This window comes from Alternaria burnsii (assembly GCF_013036055.1).
Source record: "Alternaria burnsii strain CBS107.38 chromosome Unknown 732, whole genome shotgun sequence".
Taxonomy (NCBI): Eukaryota; Fungi; Ascomycota; class Dothideomycetes; order Pleosporales; family Pleosporaceae; genus Alternaria; species Alternaria burnsii.
The window spans coordinates 72,644-89,588 of record NW_024066113.1 but is presented as its reverse complement, the minus strand read 5'-3'; the positions used below and the strand labels follow the sequence as shown (position 1 = coordinate 89,588).

General features: G+C 50.2%; 6 protein-coding genes across 6 annotated transcripts; 3 read left to right on the top strand and 3 right to left on the bottom strand.

The window, feature by feature from the left end:
• Window positions 1-154: 154 nt before the first annotated feature.
• GT037_005485 (uncharacterized protein) lies at window positions 155-1,081 on the top strand (the record flags this gene model as incomplete). The annotated part of the gene is made up of 1 exon (XM_038930532.1): window positions 155-1,081. One exon carries the CDS (start codon window positions 155-157, stop codon window positions 1,079-1,081), a length of 927 nt encoding a protein of 308 aa, XP_038786221.1.
• A 563-nt stretch (window positions 1,082-1,644) lies between these two features.
• On the bottom strand, window positions 1,645-8,735 carry GT037_005483 (fad linked oxidase-like protein; the record flags this gene model as incomplete). Its single annotated transcript, XM_038930530.1, has 10 exons — window positions 1,645-1,919; window positions 1,970-2,175; window positions 2,228-2,564; window positions 2,614-3,104; window positions 3,169-3,579; window positions 7,121-7,543; window positions 7,594-7,924; window positions 7,976-8,066; window positions 8,114-8,510; window positions 8,569-8,735. 10 exons carry the CDS (start codon window positions 8,733-8,735, stop codon window positions 1,645-1,647), a joined length of 3,129 nt encoding a protein of 1,042 aa, XP_038786219.1.
• On the top strand, window positions 4,093-7,007 carry GT037_005484 (uncharacterized protein; the record flags this gene model as incomplete). The annotated part of the gene is made up of 6 exons (XM_038930531.1): window positions 4,093-4,966; window positions 5,726-5,901; window positions 5,949-6,056; window positions 6,109-6,497; window positions 6,545-6,621; window positions 6,673-7,007. The coding sequence occupies 6 exons, from the start codon at window positions 4,093-4,095 to the stop codon at window positions 7,005-7,007; spliced, it is 1,959 nt and encodes a 652-aa protein (XP_038786220.1).
• Window positions 8,736-9,427: 692 nt separating the features above from the next.
• GT037_005482 (uncharacterized protein) lies at window positions 9,428-11,384 on the top strand (the record flags this gene model as incomplete). The annotated part of the gene is made up of 4 exons (XM_038930529.1): window positions 9,428-10,457; window positions 10,677-10,772; window positions 10,816-10,894; window positions 10,961-11,384. Coding segments are annotated over 4 exons (1,629 nt in total), but the record flags the coding sequence as incomplete, so codon positions are not given.
• A 354-nt stretch (window positions 11,385-11,738) lies between these two features.
• GT037_005481 (salicylate hydroxylase) lies at window positions 11,739-13,178 on the bottom strand (the record flags this gene model as incomplete). Its single annotated transcript, XM_038930528.1, has 2 exons — window positions 11,739-12,689; window positions 12,759-13,178. The coding sequence occupies 2 exons, from the start codon at window positions 13,176-13,178 to the stop codon at window positions 11,739-11,741; spliced, it is 1,371 nt and encodes a 456-aa protein (XP_038786217.1).
• A 2,173-nt stretch (window positions 13,179-15,351) lies between these two features.
• On the bottom strand, window positions 15,352-16,934 carry GT037_005480 (uncharacterized protein; the record flags this gene model as incomplete). Its single annotated transcript, XM_038930527.1, has 9 exons — window positions 15,352-15,406; window positions 15,520-15,939; window positions 16,017-16,195; window positions 16,252-16,295; window positions 16,346-16,373; window positions 16,440-16,506; window positions 16,559-16,601; window positions 16,653-16,738; window positions 16,789-16,934. 9 exons carry the CDS (start codon window positions 16,932-16,934, stop codon window positions 15,352-15,354), a joined length of 1,068 nt encoding a protein of 355 aa, XP_038786216.1.
• Between the last annotated feature and the right edge of the window lie 11 nt (window positions 16,935-16,945).

The window sequence follows — 16,945 nt, the reverse complement described above, 5'->3', positions numbered from 1 at the left end:
TCCCTTTCAGTCTACTTTAAACAAAGCTGTCAAGGGTTCTTACTTAATTCGACTACGATCAAGGACGGATGTCGATTTAGGTTGCACCAAGTATAGATGGGATTACTCATCGTCTAAGTGGAGTAATAGATGCTGGACGTATCAGGAACAAGTAATGTCAACTCGACTCTTACTTTTCGGAAGCTTCAAGGTGCATTTTGCTTGTGCCACATACCAATGGTCAGAGGGAGACAAAGCCCCCGGGCGTATGTCGACATCGACAACATTAGACCAGGTAGCCAAGTTTAAGGAATCTCGTATCTCTGCCAGAGAACTTTATCAATGTTGGGACTCCTTGATCAACAATTACGGTCATCGCTCGGTAACATTCGACAAGGATCGCCTTTCCGCTATTGCCGGGCTGGCTCGCATAGTAGGCGAAGCACTACAGGATCAATATCTTGCTGGACTCTGGAGAAGAGATCTACTGGAAGGCTTGATGTGGTACAGCTCTAGTCCTACGATGGCACGCGGACTCGATGTTTACCTTCAAAATGTTCGACAACGTAATTATGTTGCCCCATCCTGGTCTTGGGCAGCGTGCCAAGATGTGGGAAGTACGAGATCTTCCGATCAATATCTTCGACGAATAACGCACAGAGCAACTGTAGTGGATGTTGGCGTTGAAACCGACTCTGAGAATCCATATGGACAAATCTCTGGGGGCTTTCTCCGGATCCGCGGGAAATTGGCTGCGATGCCAACTTGGGTAATGAACAATAAACGCAGCAATTGCGGTGAATGGTCAAATTCTTGGTTCCAAGATCTGGGACCCGGTCTCGATTGTCTCTACATCGTCACGGACTGGATTCACAATGACCGAAAAGCTGGACTAGACCTTCTCGTTGTGATGCTTCTTTTTGAGATTGAGCCTGACGGTGAAACAAGAGCACCAGATGTACGAGCTCTGTTGCTCCATCCTGCAGATGGGCCAAAGCGATACTATCGAGTGGGAACAATAAGATCTAAGGGACCAAGAGGGTACGAACTGATGGCAAATTGGTTCAAGGATAGTCAGGAAGATACGATCTGCATCATCTGATACGAGATCATCTAGGAAAAAGGTAGATACACTACAGCAGCGTAGAGGGAAGTATGCATTTGCAAGTGAGGACGTGCTCTACGCATAGGTGGGGACTCTTGAGAGCACCTCAACAGTCACTGAGGACATTGAGAGCGGTATTAACCAGCTCGTCAGGAAGTCCGGGAGAGCGAGCGAACTAAGCTGAGCATTAGACGATTCACAACTATGAGCACGTCTGTAGTCAACTAAGGACGAGGTGATTTGACACGAGACAGAGGTAGCTTATAAAGGTTTCCCTACAATTAGGGGTGAGTTCGAGGGAGGTGGGAGTGACTTCGGTGTTGTCGAAATGGCTACTGTATACGAGTAAGATGAGGGTATCGTAGGAAAAGACAAAGAGGGAAGAAAAAGACTGAAAGGAGACGAGGTTGGTGGAACTTTTGTGGTCAGCTGCTTATCTGTAGGCTACCGTAGTACCGATGAATGCATTGAACGGGGGGAGTCGTCTTGGATGACCATTATCATGGATAGCGCTACCTCATACTAGCATCTCTATCACATTGCCCCTAGCATCATCATTCTTATAGATCTTTGAGCAAAAACCCACCGCTCTGTTGGTTCTGGAAAACTTTTCCAGGATCGTACTTTTCCGCCACCTCCTTGAGCTTCTGAACATTGGCCGCACCATACGATGCAATCGGGTTCTGGTCGCGCGATGCGTCATTGGTGAAGATGAAAGGTATGTCAAGACCACGCTCTTCACTGAGCTGCTTCATGGTATCAGTGACTGCAATGGGCACGGCGCGCACTGCCGCATCGTCGGCGGCAGCAGTCCAGTCAACTAGCGTAGTCCACCCTGATATCTTGTTAGATCATAAAAAGAGAGGCTGTATGGATGTGACCTACATTGGTGCGTCTTCTCAGGAATACCCATGGGATTTCCACCGGCGGCATTGCTAGCTGCAGTTAAGCCTGCGGTGATAGGTTGCAGCACGAATGTCATGTTTGCGCCTGTCTCAGCATGTACGGCGGTCGCCTTTTCTTTCCAAATGGCGTAGACGTCTTTGTAAAGTTGAGCGTCCACATCCGAGCTAACGCCCCGGTAATCGTGACTGAGGGTTGGTTAGCAGGATGGACGCACGTTCTAGTGTCTGAGAAGCTCACCGCATAGGTTCAGAGGAAGAGGTGGATGCTAATATTTGGGACAGAATGTTTACAGTGCCAGTCGTAGGCGGAACTGCAACGGCGAGAGGGGCGGGCAGGTTGTCAAAGGCAGCAAAGATGTCGGGAGGCGCTTCAGGTTCGGCGTAGAGGAACCCTAATGTGATGGAATCGAGACCAATGATCATCGCTACGGTGGCTCTGGAGTCGGACGATGCAGTTTCCTGCCACTTGGCAAAGGCGTCGATGCAGGCCACAGCATTATCGGAGCTGTAGACAGACACCGTATACCATATCTTATGTACAGGCACGGTGTACATGTCGAATTTGGTAACAATGCCTGATTCTCAGTGAGCAAAATAATCCTACACGAACAGTCAGAGACTTACCGAAGTTGGGTCCTCCGCCTTTGAGAGCCCAGAACAGATCACTGTTGGAATCGGCGTTGGCATTCACAACAGATCCATCCGCCAGGACGACCTCAAAGTCCTTTACATTGTCTGCTGCAAGGCCATATTTTCCAGAAAAATGGAAGAAGCCACCTCCAAGTATCAGTCCGCCTACGCCGACTTGAGGAATACGTCCTCCAATCACACTTAGTTCATACGAGTCCAAGGCCTCATAAACCTTTCCCCACTTTTGGCCAGGTCCTATACTAGCGACTTTCTTGTCGTCACTGACACTGATCGCGTTCAATTTCTGGAGATCGATCAGAATGCCGTCTTCACCGATCGACGACCATCCGGGGTTCGGTGAGTGTCCTCCGCTGCGCGTAGCGAACTTGAGCTTGAAAAACTTGATAATCATCATAGCCACAGAAACATCTTTCTTGCTCTCGGCCAAAACAACGCAGCTTGGCGACTTCCAGCATGTTTGTGACCTGTAACCTAAGGTAAGTACCCAAAAAGTCCAGAGGCAGAAGTCCAAGCATGATGGAGACTAACCAATTATCGTCCGTCAAGGTGGCGTTGACAGGCTTTGAGTTTACTTTGGTCTCTCCTAGGATCAGCTTCAGTACTGCGCAAGCTGCACTGGTCAGCATCGAGCCATCCTCGGATTTTCCAGTCAGGAATTCATCGACGGCAGGGTAGTCACTGAAGACATTTAGAACGGCGTTAGCCTGCCCATCAGGAAGGTCGAGAGAGTGGACCAAGCTAGGAATTGGGCTGGGCATGGGATGATTCATAGCGACTAATGCGTCGGTTGTCAACTGGGAACGAGGTGAGTCGACACGAGGCAGAAATGATGCGGAAGTAGCTGCTATCACGCTGGCGCCAATGAAGTATCCAATGCAGTGAAGTGTAACCATGATATTGACTGCGCCGTAATCGTAGTGACCGCGCCGTGCTAGAAGCCTTAGGACTGTTCCGGGAGTCTGGTTTGTAATATATGTGGCACCATCTGCCGTAAGCACAGCTGTCGCATTCGTGGCTTATGCGGCAATCCCGTCTGACATCTGACATGTGGGATAGAGTCATGGTGAAGGGTGGTGACCCTGCGTTCTCCAGGCTGTCATAGCGCCACCATTGCGGCATCGTTGTATCTAATGCTAGGCTAAATGTGGATAGATAATTTGGTTTCCGTGATTGTGCCGGAGGAGGCTACGAATGCGGCAGCTTAAGGCCCACCGCCAAGCACGGCAAAGCCAGTCGCGGCAATGCATGCTGCAACTCTATGATGTCCGAGGCTACGCATTATTCCATTCTTCCATATCAGTTGCATCGTGCACCTCAACACTGTCGGTACGGGCATGTACTCCAAAAGTGATGCAGCAAGCAAGCAGTCGGCTTCGGCCCACAGTATAAACATGACACCCTCTGCAGTATATTCACTTTGTCCACACTATCTCACGTCATTCTCTTGTCAGCATGTCTTCTGAAAAATTCAAAGTGGCCCCCAAAGAATCCCTGGCCTATCAATACGGCGGTAATCACAGCACGGGATGGTTGGGTTATGTCCCTGCGCGGTGGCTTCCGTACATTCAGCTCGCCCGCCTGAGCCCACCAGTTGGACTCTTTCTCATCTACATCCCCCACTCGTTCGGCCTGCTATATGCGGCGATTCGACAGCGGGCCGAGCCCTTTGAAGTGGCTTACGCCTCCCTTCTACTCTTTGGTGCAAGCTTCTTCGTATCCAACGCTATCCACATCTGGAATGACTTGATCGACGCGCCTCTGGATGCAAAGGTTGAGCGCACGCGCAATCGACCCATTCCCCGTGGTGCCGTCTCGCCGAGTGCAGCGCTGATATTCAGTGCGTCCCAGGCTGTGTGCGCCGCCCTATTCTTACCCCTGCTAAAAGGAGACGTGGCCAAGAACACCATTCTCAGTGCGCCTGGTTTCCTCGCCTGGCTTTACTACCCGTACGCAAAGCGGCACACGTACTGGACTCAGACCGTCCTTGGAATTTGTCTTTCGTGGGGTATTGTGGTCGGCGCAGTTGCACTTGACGTCGAACCGTACTCTTTCCAGACCGGCCAAGTCGACATACCACTACTTTTGCTATTCATAGCGAGTACACTGTGGACGATGCTTTACGACAGCGTATATGGTTTCCAGGATCTGGAAGACGACGTCGCTGCTGGTATCTACAGCATGGCAGTGTTGTTTCAGTACAATATCAAGCTCGTGTTCTGGCTCATCGTCGCCATGATTGCAGCAGCCTTAGGGAACATGGGGTATTATGCTGGGATGGGCGCCCTTTACTACATAATTAGTGTGGGAGGAACGACAGCTTTTCTCAGTCTTATGGTCGCTTATGTTGATCTCCGTAGTTCTCAAAGCTGTTGGTGGTGGTTCTCCACAGGCTTTTGGTATGCTGGTGGCTCTATCGCGGGTGGCTTACTCTCCGAGTACGTGACCATGATCGCTCGTGCTCCTGGCTTCGAGTGAATTTCAGCCGTTGCTAGCTTACCGACAACATGGCGAATGAAACACATCACCCAAGGTCTGGAAGATGCTGATTTCGAGAGCCATGCAAGCGGAGACTGATACGAAAGATGACGGCATATAGTGTCAATTCGACAATTCTGCTTGATCACGTGTAGAGTCCGCTAACGAAAATAACATTCTTGCAAGATATTGTGCCCTCCAATTTATTGAAGGTCTGCATGTGCGCCGCAGATGGGCTGATTCTTCAGTCTGGCCAATCACTTTCGTTAGCGCGCTCTGCGGGTGGTCCCATCCGTTTATGCCAGCCTGCCCGTGCTGACCCCATGCGCTTACCGGGTAATCTAGACCGACAAGGGCGGTCACTGTGCTCCTTCCGAACAAAGAAAACTTGGTGCAACATTGCTGTAATCTCGGAACGTTCTGTTGGTAGATCTAGTCCCCGTTCGTGCTAATGACCGAAGCGTCGGTGACCGCGCCTTGCACGGGGGTGTAGGCCCGAGGCCACGCGCGCTCTGAGGTCTGGAGATTATCGGGAACCCCGTCCTGTCAGTTATGGACGTATAGTCTCACTCTTTCGACAGACTATCAACTCAATTGCACCTGTAGTGAGTTATCGGCATGATACCGCCACCCACCGTTGTCAACAACCAAAATCGGCATTATGGAGTTGTGGCTGGAATCACCGTGCTTGGTTTTGTATCCATCGCGTTGACTCTGTTAAGACTGCGGTGCCGGTATGTTTCGCGCACGATCGGATACGACGACTATGCGATCATTCCAGCTTTGGTGAGTTGCACACGCCCAAGTCTCATGATCTATGCTCACAACACCAGCTCCTGTACTCAGGATGGACAGCCATGGCCCTTTATGTAAACATCAACGCCGGCGTTGGCAAGCCTTTATGGGAGATAACGTTGGGAGAGTTTGTGGTATGGTTCAAGGTGCGTGTGGCTTCTTCACTTCCTATGGCCCCGCGCAGCTGATTCATACTAGGGAATTGTCGGCTCCACTTTGCTCTATCCGATCATGTCAGCCAGTATTCGTACATCAATTCTCATGTTTTACCTCCGAATATTTGGCCAAGCGGTGACATCAGTCCGTTACACAGTGTTGGCTTTGCTAGTCTTACAGGGAGTCTATGTCATCGTGTACATGATCCTTCCGGCTTTCATCGCGAAGCCGTTCAACAAAATCTGGCAGCCGCTAGAGCGAGGCAAATACATGAACGACTGGTATTACTATTACACGCAAGTGGCACTGTTCAGCACAAGCATGGCTTTCGATATAATTCTCCTCGTTCTCCCGATACATCCAGTCACTCAACTTCAAATGACTGTGAAAAAACGTATCGGAGTGATTGCAATCTTCATATGCGGTGCAGCGTACGCTCCCTTCCTGAAATTCGATTTCCAAGCTAAAATTCCACTAGCGCAAGTGTCACAGCAGCATATAAGCTCGCCATATTTGTCACTCAAATGGAGAGATACACCAAGATCGATCCCAGATGTAAGCTCTTATCAGCTAGTATTCATGAGACCCAAAGTAACAAAATGCCAGGGCTACAATACGAAATGAGCACTCTTGTTCCGCCACAATTTGACGAGTACGGCAAAACGTTTTGGATACCATCCCAGGTCGAGCCCAGTGTTGCTCTTATTGGAGCAGCACTTCCTGCACTATACCCTATGGTACAGGGTGCCATGCATAGAGTCATGGCGACCATTTCGTCCATTTCATCTACGGCCAGCTCGGGTTCCAGAACACGAAGTCATCCGGAGAGCCAGGACTGTCAGCCGAGGAGGCAGACGCCTGAGAAATCATTGCTTCAATCGAATGACGGGTCGTACATTGAGCTGGATGACATAGCACCTTCTCGGCCGGGAAGGCTGTAGAGTTCTGAATGAGAATTGAATCTATATCAATAGGCATTTTACTTCGAAGCTATGATAGAGAAAGCTTGAAGCCTCCACCAACTAGGTCGTGAAAGGCATATAAAGGATCATACTTTTCCCGCACTTGACGCATGTATCCGACGTTATTAGACCCATATTGGGCAAGGACTGCCTGATCCCAGCTCGCGTCGTTCATGAAGATGTAACGAATGTACGAGTTACTCGCCCTGGTCACTTTCTCGATCTTCTGCAACAGAGCACGTGTTGCATTGTGAGCAGTGGCATCGTCTTGTTCTCTCCACCAACCTATGTCAAGCACCATCCAGGTTTGATTCACTTTGTCATGGCCCAAAACATTACCGCCTCGGTCGCGGCTTGCTTGCACGAGGCTTGATGAGATTGGTTGAAATCCAAGGACAAGTGTGCCACCGGTCAACGCTTTGAGTTGGGCGACTTCAGGTGCCGTCGATATGATTGAGTCAATCTTCTCGTAGATTTCAGCGGATGGAGTGAAGCTGGTAGCGTGCCAGTCCCATCTGATATTCGTTAGTTGAAGAAATGAGTGATTGAAGCGGCGGAAACCTACCGTGGAAGGTTAGGCACAACTTGGCCGCTGATCATGTCGTTGAGGGTCTGCAGTTTTGTTGCATCTGATACTGTGGGAATATCATAGAAGGAGTCAAAAGCGGCTGGCGACTCCTCAGGTTTGAGGTAAACCATATTCAGCATCGCACCTAGGCTCTCATTGGTACCGAAAGGTTGAAGCATGAGGTTCGCATATGGATCCTTCCTCGGCTGGGCCTGATACATAGCTAACGCCTTGTATAGTGCCGGAATCTGCTCATGGCCATACATCTTCACTCCTCCCCAGACTTTGTAGATGGGGTAAGTGCGCATAGTGAAGCTTGTGACGAGACCTGTATGGCTGTCAGACTATGGTGACTTGATTTGATGTGGTTTCTAGTTACCGAAATTGTTACCCCCACCTTTCAAAGCCTTGTGAAGATCTTTGTGATGTGTGGCGTTTGCGTCTACTGCAGAGCCATTTGCGAGGACCACCTACAAGAGTAAGATATTGTTCCGTAAAGAGAGACGCGTCAACTTACCTCAAAGTTGACCACATTGTCACAAGCCATGCCATAGAGATCTGACAAATATGAAAGTCCGCTTCCAAGTATCAAGCCGCCAACGCCAACGTCTAAGACCCGGCCGCCAACGACTGTCACTTGGTACTGGTCTAAGTAACTGTACACGTCTCCCCATTTCAAACCAGTCCCAATTTTTACCGTCTGATCTTTTGCGTTATACTCTTTGGTGCTTAGTAACGAGGTGTCGATCAGAACGCCGTCATCTGTGTTTGCGGCAAATGGCGATGGTGAGTGGCCTCCCGATCGTATGGCAAACTTCACGCGCCACGAACTCAGATACGAGATGGCTTTCTGTACGTCAGCCGTTGAAGGCGGCTGCACAATGCACAACGGAGTTCCCCATGCAGTAGCTGACCTAGATTAGGTTATCATCAGCATGTTTCCACGTTTGTTTTTCGACTATCTGTTCATACCAGTTCTCAGTACTTAGATTGTGGAATGTCGAATCTGAACTCAGTACTGTCGACCTAGGCAACAAAGATTTGAGGTCTCCACAAGCATCCTGCCTGGTGCGTAAAGATGCGGTAAACACAAGCGGAGGCCATGCAAGAAGAAGAACGAGGATATTGCACAACATCATCTAATTTGATCGGTATTTCCTGTCGAGAGAAGAGACGCAAGTCCCACACTTACTATCATATATGGTCTGTTTCTACATGGTTTAACATGCAAATTTTAAATAGCAATGCTGACATCCAGCTAGGGTTGCTTCGCTTGCCGAAAAAGACTGTTCATATCCGGTGAGTGGAGCGCAAGTAGAGATTTTCCGATCGTGGGCAGGTTTACATGAAGCCATCGCAAGACCAAAAAGTCTCACAATAGCGATTACGGCAGGAGTTCAACGCATTTAGCCGCCTACCCACTACTGTGCCACAAACTCGATAGTTGGTCGATGATCATTTATCGTGATAGTGATTTGGTGTTGGTTGACATGCATCGCAACTGCACTTCGCCACGAACGGTTGCATCAACGGTGGTCGACCGAGAGGCACAGTGTGGGCCAGTCAATGGGCTGGACTGCATAGATTAAAAGCCGCGGGAGCTTATCGATTCCTGTTCGAACCCCAGAAGTCGCATAAACGCCGCCACCTTGCCTAAACTTGGAGGTACCCCGACATGTCAGCCTGACGCCCCACTGGACTAGTGTGCTCCACTCTTACGTTCTATTCATGCGTGAACGCGGCGCAGCCACATCCTCTTAATCTGTTCCACCGTCACTACCGCCGCTACCGACTCGCTAACATACAGGACATTTTCGAGTTCGCGCTCACCATGTCTGGTACTATTGTTCTCACCGGCGCTAATGGCTCCGCAGCTCTCTGGACAGTTCGCTACTTGTTGCAGCATCATCCAGACAAACACCTCATACTCACTGTTCGAGACACTTCCGATGCAGATGCGAATACCAATTTACTCCGCGAGGCACTCGCAGAATATCCAGACGCAAGTTCCTCCGTCCGCCCACTTGATCTCTCAAACCTTACTGCCGTCCACGAGTTTGCGGAGAGGCTTGTCGATGAGGTCTCCGGAGGAAAAGTACCGAAGCTAGAGAGCATAATTTCCAACGCCTTTTATTGGAATCTGGCATCGGCTATGCAGATGACAGGCGATGGCTATGAGAAGACATTTCAGGTCAACCACATCGCCCACTCTGTTCTCGTTCTCCGCTTGCTCGGTAGCTTTGCTAAAGACGGTGGTCGTATCGTTCTTTTTACTAGTGACGCTCATTGGCCTGGGAAAAATGCTCTTGAAAAGATAAAGCCAAGGATACCTGCCAACTTGGACGAATTAGCCAAGCCTCCTGCAGATGAGCCAGAAGATCACATGGCCCACGGACAAAATCGCTACGCTCTCTCGAAACTGGCTATTCTGATGTGGATGTACGCGCTAGATAGACATCTCCAAAAGGTTTGTGATGATTCCATCCTATCTGAAATCCATCTGACTGTTTCCAAGAACCCTCGTTTCTCAAACATTACTGCCGTGGCTATCAATCCTGGCAACTTGAGTGACTCTCGAGCACTGCGTGTGAATACCCCTGCAATGGTCCAGATGATGTCAAAGTACATTATTCGGCCGCTGCGTCCACTGCTTCGTTTTATGGACCCAACCATGCGCACCTCGAGCGAGGCCGGCACTGATATCGCCAAACTAGCGGTCAACGAGGCATCTCCGGGCTACCGCGGATTTCTTACTCTACTGAAGGAAGACACTAGTTCTCCTGACAGCTTGAATGAGACGGTGCAGGAAGAAATCTGGGCAAAGACATTGGAGTGGACAGGCATTTCGGCAGCAACTGCTGGTATTTCTACCTGAAACGGAAGATTGTTTGGAGGGCGATTAGCCTCCCCCGGATATTGATTAGGGGAACACAAGTTCAGCTGCAAATGATGTGTATAGAAGATTCACGGGATTGATGTCTAGGTAGTGAGCGAAATTGACATACTCAACCTTTGCACAAGCTCCGAAACCGGATCAGATAATGCAGATGCATTGAGCTCGTCTCACGTATTAAAAACAGGGGTCATTATGCATCTAGAATGTGGAGTCATCACAAGTGAGCTAAATCAGGGTTGGATGCAAAACCCCTCATGCCCAGATTTTGAGCGTATGACGAGTACGTCCTGATAGCAGCCGTCACCCCATCTGAAAATCTCGAGCGATTGTACAAACGAGTATGGCTCAAGAAGACACAGTCATACCAGAACACCAGCTGTCCGAGCGCACGCCAGTCATTGCGTAAGTTGGCTTCGTTCCTTTGGCCGATTGACAACTCTACTGACAGTAAGTGCACCCCTACCAAAGTTTCGACGGTGCTATTTCCACGGTAACCATCGCCCTGCCGAATCGGTGTTTCGCCTTCTCCGTCACGTTCCTGCTTGACCATCCCAAGCTCGTTTCGCTCGGGAAAGAGAAGCCCCCACTTCACTTCCACCCTTATCAAGAGGAGTACATTACCGTCACTGAAGGCTATCTGGCAGTCGAGTGTAACGGCGTAGAATACACAATCACCCCAGCTGATGGCGAGTTTGTGATCCAGCCGTGGACCAATCACAGGCTATATCCGACGGCGCAGAGAGATGGGCAAACGATCACGCGCTTCTTGCTGAGCGGTAAGGATACGGCGGAGACGTACAAGCTCGACGAACTGTTTTTCGAGAACTGGTACGGCTATCAGGATGCGGTGTTCGTGCACGGAGAGCCGCTGAGCATGGTGCAGGTCATGTCAGTAAGTTGGGTGTTGCGGCTCGGGTCGGATTGAACGAAGCGCTAAATTAGAAACTAGATGTTCGATGCGGGTGGCTCATATATATCGCTACCTACTTGGATCCCGTTCTCGAGGACGTTGGCTCGAATGTTAGGAATCGTCGTGGGTAGGTGGATTGGGGGTCTCTTGGGTTACCAGCCGTATTATAGACAGTGGAGTACAGATTGGCAATTGGCATGTCAGCGTATGAGGTCTTCGACTTTCCAGCAAGGGTTCGCAGTTGAAGAAAAGGCACTGTGAGGTTCTCTGGGAGAGTATGGAGCTTCAAGGCAAACAATGGGTATTATTACTCTAATCAACATAATCCAACACATGCTACGGTGCTGCTAATGTTGTATTACCATCAACTGTAATTCCATTCGACAGCTTCAGCCCAAAAGGAAGACCCCTGATGTACTTGTCCGTATACGTCCTTCCCTTCCTTTCCGCAAAAGCCTGGTCAATATCCTTGTACATGTCGTAACCATTCATCTCCTCGATAGTCAGCTTCTTCGCCTCATCCTCGACCTTGTAGTTGGACATTGACGTGTTGCTAGAAAAGCCAATCCGTTCATTGATATTGTACGCTGCCTTGGCAGCCGAAGCCTGAACTTTGGTCGCGCGAGGCAGTCGAATCTGCTGATAAACAGCGAGTGATTCTCTCACATCTCCATTGAAGTAGTCTTTGTTGAAGAGGATACCCAAGGCAGCTGCATCTTCAATTGCCATACAGGCACCTTGGCTCTGATGCGGCATCATCGGATGTGCGGCGTCGCCAATAAGCGCGATATCGTTCTTGACAACGTAGGGATAGGGCTGGTGCACCCAGAGTCGCCAAGGCCGTACCTCGATACCAATAGCGAGGTGAGCTTTGACCTGCGCGTCGAGCTCAGGGTACGGCGCAAGGAGTTCTTCGACGGGAAGATCGGCACCGCCCCAGGTGTGATTTGTGTAGTCTCCAGCGGCGCGGGGGAAGAAGCAGTAGTAGGAGAGGAGCTCGCCGCCGTTGCAAGGGGACAAGACGATCTTGTCCCACTTGCCTTCTTGGCCGCCCCAGTACTCTATTGCGCTGTTGAGGGAGTAGTCTGTGAGACCGAGCTTACGGACGTCTTTTGTCATGACGTTTGCGTGCAGACAGCTTTGTTCTGCTGGTCGCTTTTCTGTGACGACACCGATGAGCTTTCGTGTGACAGATCCAATGCCGTCTGCTCCAACAATAAGGTCGTGTTGTGCCTTGACGCCGTTGGAGAATGTGATTTCGCTGGACTCGACGTCTATACTCTCGCACTGCAGAATGATGTTAGAAGGGTAATGTAGCACAGGGAAATGCCGTGATTGCATGGGACAAAACCTTACCGGATGGTTCACCAATAATTGCACTGGGGTACCATCCCCCTCTTCTTGCAATGCAGTGTCCATGAGCATCTTGTGCATATACTGGCGATGAAACATGTTGTAGACGTATCCCCACCTCTCCTCATAATCGTCTAGATCGTAGACGCTGACCGGCTCGCCAGTCTTCCAGTCCCGATTGATGAGTTTCTTCAAAACAACAGGGTCGCCTTTCTGGACATCGACTCCCCACTCGTGTAGCCACCGGGTACCATTTGCTGCGCATGAGACTGATGCTCCTGCTTCTCCGGCGAAGTCATTCCGCTCGTAGATGGTGACTTGGTGGCCTGCTCGGCGCAGCGCGATGGCGGTTGATAATCCGCCAATGCCACCTCCGATGACGCCCACGCTGAGTCGTCTCCAGCCGATCTCTATCGAGCCCATGCTGTAAAGGATGGCGTTGGTCAGATAAGGGGTTATGTTGCTGAATTGCTTGGGTTGCAAGAAGTGAAAGAGTTTGCAACGGAATCTGGATAAAGTGTATAACGACTATGGGTCTCAAACACCTTCTAATAAATATCTACCACTTTGTTCAGTCCGCGTATGCAGCATCCTAGATCCCGATGCAGATCGAGCCACTCGGCTGCCTCTTGCTTGCGCGGATCAAAACGGTTGGGAGAGTGTTATCTGCGGAACGGATTCTCGCCATGTTTGCAATGTTTTTTTATTCGAGGATGCCTGTTCGTATGGCGATGGTATGGGTTGTGGGAGTTGTGAGTGGCGCGTCGTGGGTCCTTATCTGCGGAACGAGTCTTATCGACGGATCGGATGTTATCATCGGAACGGATGCAGGACCAGACAACAAGTTGCAGCGCAACAAACAGATGGGACGAAGTACAGTAGTGGCTTTGGTTGACGGAAGGGAATGATCAAGCGGACGACTTGGAGAAACAGAGACTCAGATTGTTCGTCGGCGTTGTCAAGGTTGCGGCTCAAATTGTGGTTGGACGGTAGCTCCCTTACAACCACTTCCGACAGATGGCTCGCGACTCTTTCTCCGCGTCACAGCTGCACCACCCATAGTTTTTGCGCCTCTAGTTACAGCTCGAGGGGAAATGGTATCAGATACGATAGCCTGTCTCTACCAAACGTCTTGCCATATATCAAGAGCCACGTCTATAACCTGTTCACAGGCCTGACAAGCGTTTACATTTAGTATACATTCCTTCTCTAAAAGTCGCCTGAAGGCATGAGATGGCTTCCTCCATGGCTCTGGCTAGCAGCAAGGCTGGAGCCATACCACTCCATATGTTCCATTCTGATCATCCTGTATTCACCATGCCTAGCGATCGACCCAAACACGAGAGATTAGTGAAATTGCTCGGCAAGTTTCTGCACCTTCGCGCACGTCTCAGCCCCATCCAACACCCAACTTCCTTCTTCATAAGAACCTCGACATAACGAGACATCTGCCCCTCCGCTGCTTCGATACTCCAGCTCAATCTCCGTCTTTCCTTGGCCATTCATTCCGAACGTGAAGGAAGCATTCCTAGCCAGAACAGTCCAGGACGAAGTGGCCCAGGTAGCGGCTTCTTGACTTGGTAAGGGAAAAAACATCAGAGGCTATCCTGTTTGCTCTGAACAGAAACATTCGTGTGAATGCTTTCTGGGTGTAACCAAATCGATGCGAATGCAATGTCATGACTTTCCAGCCGTCGAGTCTTTTTCCCACACTCAGAACTACTGCCGCCTTGCCAGTCTCGAGATGGAGTTGAAAGAAGTTGTAGTCCTGACTACCCAAGATTCCCGCCTCACTGGCGCTCGAACAATGCATAAGACTTACTGATATCTTTGACTTTCTCAATGGTGGATATTGTTCCGGTTGTGCACATTGTACGGGTCAGAGCGTCGCGTTTGCTGATCTTTCGCTTTCTGTTTGACCCTCCTCCAGGATGTTTGTGTTCCATGTTCCATGTATGAGAGTAGAGAACAAATCGAGAAACGGCACGTCCTTGGCTAATCTTGGCGTTGGAGTAGAAATTGGAGTCGAGATCCGATTATAGCTTCCTTAGCCACGCTATCACTAGCTCGCTTGCAAACATGCTGCGATGTATTGGTGCGCGCTCAGACTACAGCCTGTAACCCCCAACCCCCACGCTAGTCATGTCTAGCAACTCTCCGTGTATCAATACAAAGCTGTCGGCACAGCCCACGGAACACATGTTTCCAAGTGGTCTGGCGTAAGCGTGGCAATTGAGACATGTCGGGAAACAGCAAGGCTGAGTATGTGCACAACTATGCGACACGTCGTTGTTTCTCAGGCGTCTCCTGAATCCCCTCAGCATTCTCTTTGCTGACAACCCTGCCTGTTGCGCTATTGATGGTCGAGACAACCGCCCGCGAGTACCTCACGCTGATATACTCGGCGCCGATGGCGTCTGCACATCAGCATGCAAGATAGCATATACGCGCCATGTTAAGCTTCATCGGGACGCATATTCAAATGAATGCAAATTCATATAGGGGCATAAGAGGCACAAGAGCATATAGGCATTCACACGCACCACGGAGTTTTACTTGCTGCTTCATAATTCGCTTTGCTCTAGAGCTGACCTATTCACTCATCGTCATCCTTCCTTGGCCTCGGCGGCTTCTGTCCATAGACCAGCGATCTGCACATCAATTAGCAAAAAATGCCATCTCTCACCTGAACCTGCATTTCCTCTTATTCCACGCTCCCCCACCCATCATCAACATCATTACAAAAGAAACATGATAAACTTACACCTCCTGATAAGCATGGATACTCCGATCCCTCAGCGCTGTCCTCATATGCGCAAGATAAACCTCAACCTCCTCCTTACTCCACTTCATCACCGTCGTCAACAGGTACAAGCTCCACCCTTCGATGCCCTGCTCCCAGTTAATCCGATTGTACTGGCCCAACTCCTTGAACCTCTTATCCGCCGGCCATCCTCCTACCGGCAACTTCCAGCGCCGTTCTACCACGTTGACAAAGCCTGCTGCTTCGAGCCCCGCACGCGATTCGTCGACTGTGCGGAGAGATTTGCCGAATTTGTCACCGAGTTCGAGCGAGATCTTGCCCCAGCGGTCGAAGATGGAATCGGAGGTGACGGTGCCGTCGTCGGATTTTAGTACAACGCTGATTTCGAGCTGTTCGACGTAGCCGCCGGGTTGGAGGGCACTAATGACAGAAGCGTATGGTCAGCTGTTGCAATGTCTAACAGGCGAGCCAAGGTGATGTATGGGGGCTTCACATACTCCAGTGCTTCTCTATAGAAGGTCGCCCAGTTCGCTACACACCCATATAGTGATCGCATGTGTATGAAGTCGAAATGATCTTTCTTGAATAGCCACGGCTCAGTGAAGTCGTCGATTTCGAAGCGCACGTTGGGTGGGACCATGGATGGTTGGGTGGGGCTAAGATCGGTTCCTATGACCTGTTCACATCAATAAAGTGATATTCACTCAACTGCCTGCTGCAAAGTTCACTGACCTCGGCTGATGGATATCTATCGGCAAAGTCGATAGCCCAGATTCCTGGATGTGTCAGCTCATGCGTTGCCTCAGGCGGACTACTGTGTGCGTACCAGTGCCCGTTCCCAGATCCAAGACATGCTATTCCGTAGACCAACCATCAGCATGTACCAACATGTCGCACCCCCCATGCACATCATTACATACCATAGGCTGTTCCTTGATCGGAGCCAAAAACAGCTCGCCGTCGAGCAAGAGGAGACAGATATGATGCCTTTCGTCCAGGTCAACACACGGCGTAGAAGCAAACGGGTCGCAGAACATACGTTATATCCAACTGATCTGATTGTGTCTCGTCATTCGGACCCCCTGCGCCCACTTAGGAACTGCATTGGATGTACAGCGAGCGGATATGCTAACAATATGCTCCTTCCTTGTACGCATGGTATCGCCGGCCGTTGCGGTACTTGTAGTTGTATACGGCGGACTTGAGGGACGTGGTCTCGCTTTGATAGCGTGTCAGAAGGCGGCTCCGCGTCTCACGGGAGAGACTTACGATGCCGAGTCGTCGCCAAATGCCGAGTCGGTTTCATCCGAGTCCTGGAGTTGTCGGATTAGTTTGTGAATGCGCCAGTGAAGAAATCGAGAGTTGGGGGGGAGAGAAAGACGCACAACAGCAACCTGAGCTTCAATATCAGCCATGGCTTAGTCTG